The sequence below is a fragment of the Stegodyphus dumicola genome, chromosome 4 (assembly GCF_044657685.1).
Source record: "Stegodyphus dumicola isolate Sdum_Otavi_A_Nest chromosome 4, ASM4465768v1".
Lineage (NCBI taxonomy): Eukaryota > Metazoa > Arthropoda > Arachnida > Araneae > Eresidae > Stegodyphus > Stegodyphus dumicola.
The window spans coordinates 43,910,383-43,926,310 of NC_140771.1; the positions used below are offsets into that span (position 1 = coordinate 43,910,383).

Below are 15,928 nucleotides of genomic sequence, written 5' to 3' on the forward strand. Positions count from 1 at the left end.
TAAAAGTCGGAGGTACTTTTATATTCCGTGATAATTTCTTGTTTCTCTTGAAAATATATTTCCATAAAGGACGTACTAGGCAAGCTGCTGAGAGGTTAGCAGCTGACATACTGTAACAGTATAATAATGTTGCGCCATATGACTCAGATACAACAACATTTTTACTAATCAGTACTTGAAAAACTTATTTTAAATCATAATTAAACTGTTTTACTTTTGTAAATTATGCATACTTCCTGTGACGCTCTTTTCAAATCATTTATGTTAAAAGAACTACTACTTTAACCTTCTCTTCGTCAATTGACGTCGTCTTTTATGAAATGGTAGATTTGGGAAAAGGAGACTAATATTACGTCATCGTGCATGGTATAAATATTTTTCTGTGGATTCCTATCCTAATGTGTATATCTTATGCAGAAAATTTTTATGTTACAGAATAACAACTATTTTCCATATTAATTATGTTATCGTGTTAAAAGGCAAAGAAACACTTAGCTGAGAAATTCTGGGCTGAAAAATCTACGTCGTTCTAATTTCCATATTTTATCAAGTTAAAAATGTGTGCGTATTAAATAGTTTGTTAGAAATTTCGCGACGAAATAAGATAACGCACGCACATAAGGTTTTTCATGTGGAAAATGTTCATGGTATGTGTTATATACGTATATATATGTAAGATAAAACTAACCACGTTTATTTTTAGTGTTATTAACGGATGGCCGTGCTTGTTTCCTTTGAGTAAAATTAAATTTTAAGCATTAATATATTTTTTTTGATTTATTGATTTAGGAAACTTAGTTACATTTTGTTCACTTTATTCTGAAAAGAGTTTTCCGAAACTAGAATGCTTGCTTTTGGTTTTTGAAAACTTGCTAGAAGAATTATTTAGTAGTTAAATATGTTTATTAATTATGTAGTAATATGCATGTATAATGTGGTGAATTGTATGTTTATAAAATTTGTGTAGATTATGAAAACGAGGAATTTAAAACAAAAATAATTGCTTTTTCGCATTATTTCATATGCTAATTTAATCAAATTAAATTCATCTGCATGATTTGAGGCATATTACTTAAAATTAGAAATTATTGTAGATCACCTAAATTGTAAAAATATTTTCGTTGCGAAAATATAGATTCGTTGCATTTTGTACTGAACATATTTAAGTATGATGTCATAAATTAATATTGATCCTTTAAGACATGTGAAAGAAAAACCCAAATCACAAGATAAAAATGCAGTAAACATCTTGTTTAGAAAAAAGGGGCTTCAGATAAAACTGGTACAGTTCTTACCTTAATCCTTGAACTTGCAGTACCATTAATATAGGAATACATTTTCGTAACGTTTTGATCAAATTAGTTTTGCTCTTCTTTGGAAGATGAATTTTTCGTGACATAATCAGTTAACATATTTGGAGTTCACTTTTAATTCCAGTTTTCTTTCCCATATATAGTATATATAAAGTTTTCAATCTTATAATATTTAATACAATGGGAAAAAAATATTTTTAAATTTGTGGTAAATAAGGTTTAACATCAGAAATTTGTGAGACTTTTAAAATAATGCTTAATTTCACATTAATTGAGTTTTAGAATAGAAGGGTCAGTTTGAATAGATAAAAATAATAAATAATACTTAAAAATTTACCTATGCTAGTATTATAAACATATACAAGTTTTGGTAGTGCTTTGCTAATTTATTTGGGTATGAGAGAGATTTTTATAAAAGAAACTATGAATAACCAACTATTTTGTTGTAATGAAGTTTCATCTAATTTCTACTATTGGGCATGGGGGAAAATTTGATACTTTGTTAAACTATATGCATATCTTTTCACATAGTATGCATTTAAATAAATTACTTTTTTTAAATATGTATGGATTTTGCAGTCAACCACTTTGCCAAAATGTGTCAATGGAAGAAATATTGGGAAGTCTCAGTTCTGCAATTTCTGGAGGAATAGGTTTGAAAATTTTTCTTAGCACTTATAATTCCATAACTTTTTTCCAAATGTCCATTATTTGGGTAAGAATCGTAAAACAATAAATACAGTGAAGCTTTTGTTGATTTTGACAACTTTATTGTGTCCTTCTGTTCAGCCATTAGCACATTTCACAGGGTTTTTCTAATAGATTTCTCTCGTAATGTTATTCTAATCAGTGGTGTGGTTATACAGGATTTTTACAAAGTCACGGAACAACTTTACTGTGGGCATTCTGTAAGAAGTTGTGCTGTAAATATTTTCGGTGTTATTACACATATTTCAGTTTGTTTTATTTTAATACACACATAATATGGAGATCTGAAACTCCTCATGTCACAAGGGAGAAGTGGCAGACGGCACAGCCAGAAAATGAATGAATGGTGTGGAATTCTGCATGGCAAGATTTTAGGATCATTTTTCTTCTATGAATAAACAGTAACAGCCAGAGTTTTTTAATCTTGATGCATTGATTAATGGCATTTGTGTTGGACTGTCAATCAGAGTAACCAATTGTGCGCATGTCAAGGCTGAGTCCTTGTCACAAACCTTGCTTGTGAAAGAAAGTATGGTCATTACCAAAGATATAAGGTGTTCCATCCCATAAAAGCAAGCTGCTAAAGTTGTTGAGGGATTGGTAAAAATATATTTCCAAGTACCCCTTGGCGATTTTTGGCGGTACATGGACACCGAGTTTGTGCAATCCTTTTTCTTGTTATCTTGGCTTTGTGTAGCACCGATTTTTCTACACAAAGCCAAAATAACAAGTCATAGAATTGCACAAACTCAATATCTGTACACATCCACCTATTTTCACTTAAATCGGAGAAATTTTATGATGCAAAGCAAACAATGTGCAACTTATTTCCTAACTGACACTCAACAGATATTTTCTTATCCGTCAAATTCACTGCAATCGTGCAACCAGTCACGTCATGATAAGGTTGCCATAACATTCAACTACTCAAATTACCATAAATTGAACAACTTGGTGATGATCCAAGAGACACCCTAAATATAGGCTAATCAAGGGATTTTGTAGGTGTCTTTTATTATATTATGAACAAATAGTTTCTCATATCTCTTGACTGGCATCATTTGTTTCAATTAAAAATAAATATATTGCAGTCAAGTAATTTTTGATTGATGAAAGTAGGTTTTTCTCATCAGCAAAAGTAGTTAAAAAAAAAGAGAAGCGTCTTCTCTTTTTTGGGGGAGGAACTAGTAAACTAAGTCACTGTATTGCCCGTGCATTCAGACGGCAGGTTTTCCTAAATTCCTGCATCCATTTTCTACTAGTGCTTTCCCCCTCCTATCGCATTAGTGCATGGCTCATTGGTTTCAGCCATTGTTAAATAATTTGCCAATCAATTTTTTAAAGCAGCTAATGTAGCTATATTTGAATGCAGATTGTTTAGCATTAGCTATTGATGCTCATAGTTACAGTCTTGTCCTAAGGGAGAAACTGCACATTTATTACCAAAGAGAGATGTAATCACTTAAGCAGGTAATTGTTAACGCTGTAGTATTCTGTTTGGTGGGGGAGGAATCCATTCCAACAAATTCATATACACAGGAGTTTCAAGTGCTTGAGAGGAACAGATTTGGGCCTCTGTTTATGTGAAAGAGTTAAGTGTACTCTGCCATATTAGTACATTGTAAAATTTCATTTCCCGATTATTGTCACAAAACTTTATATGGGTAAGATTTTTTTGGGGGGGGGAGAGCAGAATAGTGTCTTTCAGGTAGTGTCAAATTGAAAATGGTCAGTGTATTTATGTATGAAATAAAAATTTGAAAACACAAATACAATGTCATTATAACGAAGACCTGAATATAAAACACGAAGACGGGAGGGGGGAGGATATATGCGGAAAAATTAATGACTGCCATATTAGCGGTCATTATGCTAGCAGATTTTGTGCTAATTTCATAATATCTCAATGTAAACTATAAAGTTCATTTTTTTGGTTCATTTGGTTTGTGTAATAATTGTAGCAAAACAGAGTAGGAGTATCTGCATAGGGGAAGAGATGCTTTCGCTTAGAACTTTCCGAGGGAAATTATTTTATAACCATGTTATACATATGGAAAACGACAGAAATGCCCATGCAGCCAGCCCGTTCATTGACATTCGAATAGGGATCAGTACTAGTATTCAGCAACTTCACTGCCTGGCTGCTGATGAGCCAGTTCTATTTTTGGACATTTTATTCAATCTTCCTATTATCATCAACTCTTTTTACATTTTTGTTTCAAATTAAAGTACAGTATTTTTTAATTAAGGCATAATTATTAATTAAAGGATAGGATAACATTATGTATTCCCTAAAGAACACTCTTGTTTGTTAAAATTTTAATCCATAGTTCTTCCAGAACCTATAAATCAAGTATGGAAAAAATTTACCACATTAAATACAGGTAAATGAAGCATTACTGTGTTTGTCTCAGCTTACTGATTGCACGGATAAGACATATATTTGAATCTTGGGCAAAGAATGGTATCTGAATGAAGAAAATATTAAAGTTTGAAGTAATAAGTTTATTTTCTACAGCAAACAAGAAAATTATTTAATAGATTATCATCTAACAGGGTACACACAAATTTTATAGGTAAAAGTATAGTTTAGGGTACCCCTTGGCGAAATGTGACGATTTTTGGCGGTACATGGATACTGATTTTGTGCTATTCTATGATTCGTTATTTCGGCTACACAAAGCCGAAATAACAAGACGAACAATTGCACAAACTCGGTGCCCATGTACACATCGACTTATTTTCACTTAAAAAAAAAATCTCCAAATTACACAAAAATGGCATTGCGCACTCCCTTTACTTTGTCCATGTACACATTGATATATTTTCACTTAAAAAGTCAAAGGAGCACCAAATTCTACAATATAGGCAAACAAAAATACATAATCTCAATAAAATACATTTTAAACCAAACAATAAAATAACATAAAAATGAAAAAACATGTTATACATTTAAGCACTACCAAAAAGCAAATATTCACTTACCACGATTTTTGAGTTCGCTTCGTGCACCCAGAGCCACGTAAAAATCAAAATATCAATCATACTCAAATGACTTTTTTAAACCAGGTACTCTTTCTGATCGAACGTTTCACCTAGTGAGCATCTGAACCTTTCTTCCTACAAACCCATTCAGATCCATCTAAACGGTTTTTACGTTCGACTAGATGCATATCCTTCCTACATATAGGACACTTATAATGGCTACTAAGTAAACCTTCTTTTACACACCACTCAATTAAAGCTCCTTTCCCCTTTCGCTCCAAATCGTACAGAAACTTCAAATTACAAATTAATCTTACTACATTCGGCTCTTCTACCGTCTAAAGAATCAAACCAACACACACCACAAAAACACTTACAAAACATCCCATTATTCAAAATTTTCCAGAATCATGCACCCGATTACATCACAATAGGGTTTCCATAACATTCAACTACTCAGGCTACCATAAATGAAACAACAACTTTGCCATAATACAAGGGGTACCTTAGAGTCTACTCTATCCATTTTATATATTTAACATATAGTAGCATGCCAGACATTTTTCCTGTTGACTCTTAAAGAGTAAAAGAAAACTTCAAATCCTACCTTTGAAGCATGTTGCTGATCGTTTAAGAACAGTTAACTAATGTAATTTGAAAACAGGGATTCAGCTTTTGCTATTTTAAAACAACAAATAGCAATTAAGAATAGAGACCATATGACTAAGAGTGAAATATCCCAAAATACCATTGATCTTGGTTATCAAAATGTAATCTTTCTAGAGTAAAATTGTTATTGAATAATGAGATCACCAAATTTGGCTTATATGTGCTAGCTCTCTAATCTTGTAATCCACTAAGTTTCGATTGAATGTTGTTTCCTTTGATTGTGCCAAAATCTCTTGATAAACATATATCACTTTAGAAATAATCTTTGATGTATATATTAAAAATAGTGCATCACTATTTAATTTTTAAAATTTTGTTTTCTTACCCTTAACCATTACACTAAGTTAAAAATATTAACTTAGTGTAATTGAAATACACTTACACCTTTTATTGGCAGGAATATAGACGGAGACTGAAAGAACTTGGAAATGTACTGTGTGCTGGAAACTGAGTGGTATCAGGAGGAAAGCAATTTTCATACAACAAATACCAATTAATTTTCATTTAATTTCTAAAGAATTATTGGACTGAAAGTTTATAAATAAAAATATGCATATTTTTTATTTATTATCATGTAGCTGATTGCTCTTATTGCATATGTGAATATATATGTCTTTTTAAATTTAACAGGAACTCTTAAAAGTGTTTGTAAATTGGTCTCGTTAAAAATGTGGAATAATGCATGTATGAAAGAAAAGCTTGCCCAATTAAACTTCCTGCAGAATTCATTCTTGGGTTGTTTTGAATCTTAAATCATTTCATGTGACTTCAGGAAGTACCGGGTGGCCATAATTAAACTGACGGTGCTCACAGTGTTTTATAGTGTGATCTATTTGCGAGAATGATGCCACATTTTGTAGGAAGATTAAACAAGACGGGGCACGAAGGATTCCACAAAAAAACAAATTAGTTCCAAAAGTCACCACTAGGGGAATATTTGCCGCTGTGTAATAGAAAATAGAGTGTTAACCAGAGTTGTAGCTAGGATTTTCAGCGCTCAGGGACAACTGAAGATTTCGCGCCCCCTACTGCTTGCCAAGGATGGGAAAAAATTTAATTCTAAAATGTGGTAACATCAGTTTGGCGCCTCTTGGATTCTGCGCCCGAGGACAGATGCCCCCCTCTAGCTACGCCCCTGGTGTTAACAAATGCAAATCAATACGGAAATTACCTTTTATTTTGCATTCAAATGAGGTTCAATATGGCTGCCGTTGTTGTGGACCACATATTGCATTCTGTGCACAGTATGCACAACAGCAGAGAGTAACATGTCTGCAGGAATCTCCCGTACAGTCCGTGGTATGTTATCCTTCAACGTAGCCATGTCCTGGACCACTCCTTGATAGACCTTGGACTTAAGGTAACTCCATAGTCAGAAGTCGCATGGGGTAAGATCAGGCGACCGAGGTGGCCATGTAGTTGGAAAGTAGTGGCTAATGACTCTTTCTGTTGTGAATTTCCGTCGTAGCATCTGTTGCACCAGGAAGTTACACCTGTCAGGGTAATGTTCTCATAGAAGAATGGACCTACGATAAATTCCGCTGTGAACCCACACCAAACACTGACCTTTGGTGAATATAAGGGAATTGCTATGACTGCGTGTGGTGGTTTGTCATCCCAAATTCGACAGTTCTGGGTATTCACAGTTCCATTCAGGTAAAAGTGGGCCTCGTCTCCCCATAACATTTTCCACGGCCAAGCATCATCCACCTCCATTCTGGCAAAAAAGGTGAGAGCAAAAGTCAATCGCTTATCATGGTCGGAGTACAGTAACTCCTGTACATGACTGATCTTGTACAGATAGAAGTTGATAATCTTTCGTAAGATTTTCCATACCGTACTACTGTAAGGCGTATCCATATTCCGAGCTACTCCATGAGCACTAGAGGTGGCAGCAATATTGTCTGGTCCTCTGTCGACAGGGCCCACCAGCGGCCGAGCGGTAAAGTCGCTGAACACTGGTAGTTCGGTCCGAGGCTCGAATCCCGCGAACAGTCTGGCTGCATGGGCGTTTTCGTGGTTTTCCCCATGTGTAACGTGTATACCAGCCAGTTTCCCTTAGAAAGTCCTCCACGAAGGCATCCCTTCCCTTAGGCAGATAGCCCTCGAGGCTTTGCCATAATCACACACACACCTCTGTCGACAATCGCCATGGCAACTGCTTCGATTGTATCCTGTGGTACAGGTTTCCGTCATCTGCCTGACTGAACCTTCAGAGAACCTGTTTTCTCAAACGTCGCAACCATTGCTTTTAGCCCATTAACTGACACAGGACCGTTACCTTTACGCATTTTTTTGTGCGTTCTAAAAGCATGAAGAGTGGCTGACGCGTTGCACTGATTGGGCTAAAAGAATTTTACCAGTAACGCATGCTCGACTAAAGAAGGAGACATTGCACGTAAACTTGCAATCCGATTGATTCGAAACGTAACACATTGCCTTTTAAAACCCAAGCAGCTGGCACTGTGCGAATGGATGTAACGTGAAATTTGAATAAAGAACTTCTTCTGCTCAGCGTATGTGATATTGCAGATCACGAGACTTTATCGGTGTTTATGTAGATTTTACGCTTTTTTAAAAGTGTTGCATTTGAACTAAATCAGAAAATGTGCATAATAAAAGACAATTTTATTCCGTATTAATTTGCATTTGTTAACACTCTATTTTCTATTACACAGTGCCAAATATTCCCGTAGCGGTGACTTTTGGAACTAATTAATTTTTTTGCGGAATCCTTCGTCCCCCTGTCTTGTTTAATCTTCCTACAGAATGTGGCGTCATTCTCGCAAATAGATCGCGCTACAGAACACTGTGAGCACTGTCAGTTTAATTATGACCACCCATTATATATAGAAAAAATTAAAAGTGAGCAATAACAGTTTAGAATCAAATGTCATTTGAACATTTTGGTTAACCTTTGTTTGGGAAAATAAGGCTGGCAAGTTCTTTTAACAGTTTGTATATTTTTTCCTTTAAAAATTTTGTACATTTTTTATATGTATGTAGAAATTATGTAATTTTTTTCATTGTGGTTTATATATATATCTTTGCTTTTATAGGAGTGACATTTTGAATCTGATAGAAACAGTCACTAACTGTAGCTTTCTTCTGGCGGCTGAGAACATTATGGGTATGTCAAATGACATGGCTCCAAGATATATATCCATGAATTCTTCTGGACAAATGACATATGTTTTAGACACTAGTAATATTAATTTAGCTCAGGTGCAATTAGCTGTTCCAGCATCTGAAATTGTATTAATTCAAGATGAGAATAAATCTATCAACTTATGTGAAAATCCTGTTCTAGTTGCTGATGTAGGTGGTGAAAATGTTGGTTGGTTGGGAAATAATGTGATAGTGTTAGTTTCTCAGCCTCAAGAATATGTCATGGTAGAGCAGGAAGTAGTTGTAGATTCTAATACTGCAAATTCTTCTTGGCAAGTTGAAGGGGCTACTGCTCAGGTGGCTTCTACATCTTTAACACAGTATATTGTAAAAAGAGAAGATCACAATGAAGAATATGGAGAACTGGAAGAAGAAAGTTCGACAACTACAGTAGAAGATGCCAAATGTTGGTTTCGTGATTCTCTGATTACAACAGCAGCACTGTCTACTCTAACAACCTATGTACAGTCTAATACAGCAACAAAAGTGGGTTGACAACAATAACAAAAACTTCCAATACACACATGAATGGAGCCCCATAGAGGAAATTTTGTTTTTTCTAAATATATTTAAAATTTAATGTTAGTGAAATGTTTCTGTATCCAAAAAATATTTTAAAACTTAAAGAGACAAATGTTTTTGTGCCATATCTATTACTGTTAACTAAATTCCTTGAAGAGTGTTTCCTGTTTCATACATATATAGTTTAAGGAAAATCTATATTTGTGTTGGTATTACTTTTTTTTTTTTTTTTTTTTTTTTTTTTTTTTTACAAGTAACCCGGGCATGGGAAGATATTAAGCACTGATTTTCTGTATTTATAAAAATTTCTATTTAATAATATGCCAGCTTTCTGTATGAATTTTATCAACATAGGATACTTATGCAAGTTAGAATAATAATATGCCAGCTTTCTGTATAAACATAGGATATTTATGCAAGTTAGAACTGCTTGTTGTTATCTCCCTTGAATAATTGATGAAAAATTAATGACAAAATGCGAAGTGTATGAATTTATGTAGTTTTTTTAAGCAAGAGTGTGCTGGACAAAATCTAGAATAAATTTGTATTGTATTGGCAGACTTCTCTGCCTTTCATATTCTTCCCTAACTTTTTCAGCATGAGATTAAGAACTGTTTTGTGGTAACAGTGTAAAAGATGTTAACAGATAGAAAAGTTTGTGTAAGTAAAAAGAATATTACTGATATTAATAATTGCAGCTTTAAAATAAGGATGCACCAAAATTAGTGCATCTGTTCATATGTCTTTTTACTGTGATATGGTCTTCATTTAATCCTTTCATCAGGTATGTTATAGACAATGTAATTTTCTAAAATCAGGTAAAGTTCATGTGCATTAAGTTATTTCTAGATAAAAAATTAAAGGAATAGAATATATATATACGAGGGGTGATCCGAAAAAAGTTTACAAGGCAAATGAAAAAGTATTTATTAACAATAGAAACAAGATACAAATGGGAATCAAGAGACACGTCTGGCCTTCACTTTTCCACATAAGTCGCCAAACCTGTTTAGGCATTTGTCAGAACGTTCGAACAACTTGTATATCCCGTCTTCGTAGTAATCAGGGCCCTGCTCATTGAGCCATTTCTCGGCAGCTATTTTCATTGCATCGTCTGAGGTGAACCGCGTTCCTGATAAGTATCGCTTCAATGCCAGAAAAATGAAATAGTAACTTGGAGCCAAATAGGGGCTGTATGGGGATGATTCCAAACCTCCCACTTGAACCTTTGCAGCAATTCCCGAGTCGCGAGCTGTATGGGGCTTGGCATTGTCATGCAGAAGAATGACGCCTTTGCTCAGTAATCCGGACCGTTTGCATCGGATGGCTTTAGGCAATTTCGTTAAGGTGGCACTATAACGATCGGCCTTAATGGTATGGCCACGCTCCAAATACTCGATTAAAATAACACCAGTCATATCCCAGAAAACGGCTGCCATAACTTTACCGGCAGAGGGTGTGACCCTAAACTTCTTCCTTAACGTGTTTCCACTCCACGTGGCTCTTTTGGATGTGGAGGATGAAGTGATGAAGCCATGTTTCATCACCGGTAACGATGTGATTAGTGAAGTATTGGCAGTCTGAATGGTATCGCTGAAGAAATGTGAGGCTGCACATCTTTCGAGTGGCCTTATGCTCCGCGGACAATGCACGTGGAACCCAGCGGCACAAACTTTGGAATATTGCAACTCATCGGTTACGATACGCTGAATGTTACCATAACTCAGGTCCAACTCTGAGGCAATCTCAAGCACGGTTACTCGTCGATACCTTTGGATGGTTTCTTCAACACGTGCCATGTTGATATCCGTCCTTGAAGAACTTGGACGGCCGCTTGCTTCCATATTGCAGTTTTCCACATGCTCCCTGCCCGCTTGATAAGAACAACACCATTTCGCTACCTGTTGTCTACTCATTGCTTTGTTCCCGTATACCTCAACGATTTGTCTGTGAATTTAGGATGTGGTCACATTCATGGCCTATAGAATCGAATTACGGCTCTCACCTCAATGCGAGACCACTTTTCTAGACGTTGTCCATTACTGTCGCTCTTAAGTGTCTGCGTACTGACGCTATTTACTCGTAGAACCGCTGTAGGACAATTAGCACCATCTGTCAACCACCCTGGGTGGAAATATTTGCTCCACAATTATTACGTTTCACATGCTTCTGCTTGTAAACTTTTTTTTGGATTAACCTTCGTAGTTTTCTTCATGGGTATATAAAAACTCCACTTAATATAAAAATGTAGTGATTAAAATCATTTTGGAGATTGATTTAGTTTTACTGCGTGAGCTAAATTTTTGTACATCATTCTCGATTTATCTGTAAAATATATATAGTAGCCTCTTTCCTGCAGGTGGTTTTTGAAGCTTTTGTTATTTTTAATTTTACTTTCCTATTATGTGGAATTCGTCTGTTTGTGTTTTTCTTTAAAATATGAGTAACCAAAAATTCTAATTAAAAAGCAACATGGAGAAATTTGGTTATTAGTTTTTGTATCATCAGATTAAAAATACATATTCCTTAACAATATTGTTGTCGGGCTTGTATCCTTTTTGATAGTCAGGAAAATCGGACTATCTGCTGGGTGTTTTTTTTTTTTTTATTATTTTTTTTTATTTGGAAACTGGTAAAGAATTTGAATTGATGATATTTTAAGTTGTAGAGACATTAGGTTAAATGGAAAAGCCGGAAAGATGAAAAATTAGGAACGCCTTCGCCGGGGATCAAACCGCAGACCTCTGGAATGTCAGCCCAGCATGCAGACCACTATTACCACAAAGGCACGCTAGGAAAGTGGGAGAAATAACATTTTTAAAGTATAGAATTTCTAATGTAAACAACATTAGCAGAGAATGCTGTATTCATTTTTGTAAATATAACAAAGAAAGTTTATATAAACTTCTGCAAAATGATAAATATGGAAAATTATAATATTGCAGAAAATATTATGCCACTAAACAAAGCAACTTTTGACTTTTTGTAATATGATGTATATCTTCAATAAAAAGAATGTTGAGATTTTTTATTTATTGTTCTATGTGTGAACAATATTTGAAATGTGGCAACACCAGATCTTATTTTATTTTAAATGTTCTATTATGTATAATTATCTTCTAACATAAAATATGACAGGAGTTAAATAATAAATTTTTTAACGCTTATGATTTATCTGATATTGTGTATAGATTAATTTTAAATTATTCCCGCTCATGACTTTCAACACTGGTAAAGTTTGTCTTTGACTTATGAGTTTTCTAGTGTCATAATGTAAATTCATGTTATATTTTCAAATTATGCATCAGCAATATTAAGTGTATCTTTCAAATCTAATAAGCTCTTCCTCCTGTTTTATGTTAATTTCAGCTTTTTATTTTCCTGTTCTTTATAAATGAAATTATCTGGAGGAAAAAAGTATTGAAGAATTATTTGATACTTTTGATTTGCTTTTTATTTTCTCAAAACTGTGTTTGGTAAAGTGCAGACACTTTTTTATGTTTGATTAAAAAATAATTTTGTGTAAGATATAATAATATCTTTTAACATTACTGTTGAAACTGCTTAAATTTAAGTAAGAAATTTGTATGCATATCTCAAAATGTCTTCAGGTGGGCTATCGCCTGTTAATGAAATTATATAGATCGATTTGTTATTTGGTAAAACCATTAATGTTTTGTTGGCCATCCTTGAAACTTTGCAGATCTTGATTTTATTGCAGTTACTTTGTCAGTTGAAACATTTGGTGAGATGTACTTAAAAAAGAAAACTAGCTCAAATGGAATTTGATCCTGGGGCTCCTTAATAATTCATGTATGTGCCTTTGGTGCTAGTCTTCATAATGTAAACAGTGATTACTGTGATATGTTATATTCATTGAAATTGTATATTTTAAAACAAATTCTGACAAGGTATATTTTTATAAAGGTGCTGCTGATGATTAAAGTTGCCATATATACATATATTAACTGCACTGTGGTAATTCATTGCAAATATTTGACATTTAGTGTCTTCAGACAGTAAAATTGTGTTTTATGAATAGAATGGATGTGTTTGAAAGAAAATGTATTTGACTGTTTGTTGTAAATTTTTAGTGTTTCTGTGTATAAAGTGACTAATAATAAAAAATGTTAGTCTACTTTTGTTTGTTTTTATCAAAATGTATTCCATGTGTTATATAAAATTGCTGTCAGGCTGTTGTTGAAAGGAAAGAACATTGCTAAGTAATGTAGTACAGTTGGTTATGAATGTAACTTTAAAGCAAGAGGGCTATTGCCAACTTCATTTGTTGAGAGTTTATGTTTATTTGAGGAATTTGGCTATATGAATTAGCCTAAAATTAAAGATATGTATTTAATACAAGCTGACATTTTATTACACTAACCACTTGTGCAGCAGCCTCTTAAATTAGTTATAAACACTAAAAAATGCATAATTAATCCAAACAAGTCCCAGTACCATCAAGGGAGTTATATCATGTGGTAGCCCTCTGTGCTCCATCTGTGAAGAAGGTTAACAGAAAGGGTTATTGCCAATTAAGTTAATAATTTTCCTTCATATTTTTATTATTTAGCTATGTAATTGGAGGTGAATTATTCCATAGATATAATAATGAAACTTGCAGACAGACATGTCCATAGACACATCACATAATTTTAGTGTTGGACAACTAATTCTTGAAACACATTTTCTTATTCACAAAGCATGATAAGCTCATTCTACACCCAATCTTCATAACATTTTTTTGAAATTTCAGTCATCAAGATTGTCTATAATTGTCTATAATATACCTGCATTGCTGAATAACAAAAGATGACATGAAACGGATTAATTCTTGTGAATTTAGATTGATATAATATAAATCAGAGATTCTCAGACCTATGCTGGAGGGCACCATCGAGCTTGCTGAAGGTTTCACGTGTGCCTGCTGCTATGCGACCATGACCAAAAATTATTTAAGTTTTCAATAAAATATTAACTTTTTATGAATGGTAAATTAATTATAGAAATATAAGCTTAGTTGTTAATAATTACATGTTTATTATTTTAAATGGCCTTTTCCAAGCGTTTAGATTGACCAGGAGCGTCCCAATTTGAAGGCATGGTGCCACCGCTCCAGCCAGTTTGTCATTTGTGCGGTTATTCGTCAAAATATCAAATGTACACACATTAAAAATATTTTAATGATACCCTGTACTTAGGGCCGTTTCTAGCGTAGAAGCACGCGGGCGAGGCGTGGCCCAAGTTGCGATACCACAACTAAATATTTTAAATTCATTGTAAGTACTTGGTGAGTATGAAATGAAAATTTTATTAATCATTGAGCACTTAAAAAAAAAATTGGAGCGGCAATCCTTGAGAATGTACGCGGACAGTCAGTGGGCTAGTAACAGCTCTGACTGTAACGTATGCCACTATTCATATATGGGTCCATATGCAAAGCGACTGGCGCTGCGATCACGAAAGCTGGATGCAGTGTCTAAACATAGCTCCGAAATTTTTTTAATAAAAGTTTCAGTAAATGTTTTCAACTCTCTAAAAAAGTTTAATGCACCTTCCCTACGCAATGTCTCATTCATCAAACTGAAAAAGGAAACTTCAGGTGTTTTGTTAGCTGTTCACTATCAACACGAGAAATCGGTACTTACGTATTAACGCAACCAGGCCAAAATTCGCATAAATCGCCAAATTTGGCGATCCTACTTACGGCAACCCTACGTGTTATACGTAGTGTTGTAAAAAGAAAAAATAACACGGCGTGTACTACCACACCAATGGGTTTTCGGCGGAATTTGCCGAGAAAAGAAAGACACTTGTTTGGTTACTGTACCTAACAGAAGCGCCGTTACCCTCATGGAAAAAATTTGCGAAAATATCAAGGAAGGAAGCATCATTTATTCGGATTGCTGGAAAGGATACAATACAAGTGAGTTCGAAAATGCTGGATTTCTGCATGGAACTGTTAATCACAAATATAACTTTGTGGATCCCAACACGGGCGTTCACACACAACATGTAGAGCGCATGTGGGGTTCAGCCAAATGGCGCAACAAAAAACAGAGAGGAACAGCCCGTCATGATCTTGACTCATGCCTTATCGAATTTATATGGCGCCAAGCTCAAGCTGTTAATGGCGAAGACGGTTTTCAATCAGTGCTAAAAGCAATAGCCAAAAGATTTCCGCCGAAAAAATAATTCTGCAACTTATTCAAATTCGAAACCGGAAGGGTTTAATTGCTATTTATATTTTAAAACAAAATAATATAAAAAACTGTATTAAAAATTATCTGTAATTAATAAATGTACATTTTCTTTCTATTCCTACTTTTTTACTCAAACTTACAAATCGCGCCAACCTGGTTGCGATAATACGTAAGTACGGAGAAATCCAAAAGAGGCCCTGACACGGAATATTCAGATAAGTAACATTCTGTTCTGTATACAATATCTGTTTCTCTATCACTAGAGTGCCATTAAATTTCTTTATTTATGATTTCATAAGATTCTAGCATTATACAATAGTTGTTAATAGTAGCAGGTCATGTGGTTCTTTTCTTCGTAAC

At 34.3% G+C, this 15,928-nt stretch overlaps 2 protein-coding genes across 4 annotated transcripts; one reads left to right on the top strand and one right to left on the bottom strand.

Annotated features, from left to right (window-relative positions):
• Positions 1–214: 214 nt before the first annotated feature.
• LOC146997532 (uncharacterized) lies at positions 215–13,503 on the top strand. Of its 3 annotated transcripts, none has more exons than XM_085814770.1 (2): positions 215–366; positions 8,735–13,503. In XM_085814770.1, exon 2 carries the CDS (start codon positions 8,802–8,804, stop codon positions 9,336–9,338), a length of 537 nt encoding a protein of 178 aa, XP_085670896.1. In that variant the 5' UTR covers positions 215–366; positions 8,735–8,801; the 3' UTR covers positions 9,339–13,503. The 3 variants fall into 3 exon arrangements, with proteins under 3 accessions (XP_085670896.1, XP_085670897.1, XP_085670899.1); XM_085814771.1 differs by lacking the exon at positions 215–366 and adding an exon at positions 377–647; XM_085814773.1 differs by lacking the exon at positions 215–366 and adding an exon at positions 1,945–1,966.
• LOC146997533 (histone-lysine N-methyltransferase SETMAR-like) lies at positions 10,325–11,281 on the bottom strand. The gene has a single exon (XM_085814340.1). The coding sequence runs from the start codon at positions 11,279–11,281 to the stop codon at positions 10,325–10,327; it is 957 nt and encodes a 318-aa protein (XP_085670466.1).
• Positions 13,504–15,928: the final 2,425 nt, after the last annotated feature.

Coding starts and splice junctions, on each gene's coding strand:
- LOC146997533 (XM_085814340.1), bottom strand. CDS start 11,281: ATGAGTAGACAACAGGTAGCGAAATGGTGTTGTTCTTATCAAGCGGGC.
- LOC146997532 (XM_085814770.1), top strand. CDS start 8,802: ATGGGTATGTCAAATGACATGGCTCCAAGATATATATCCATGAATTCT.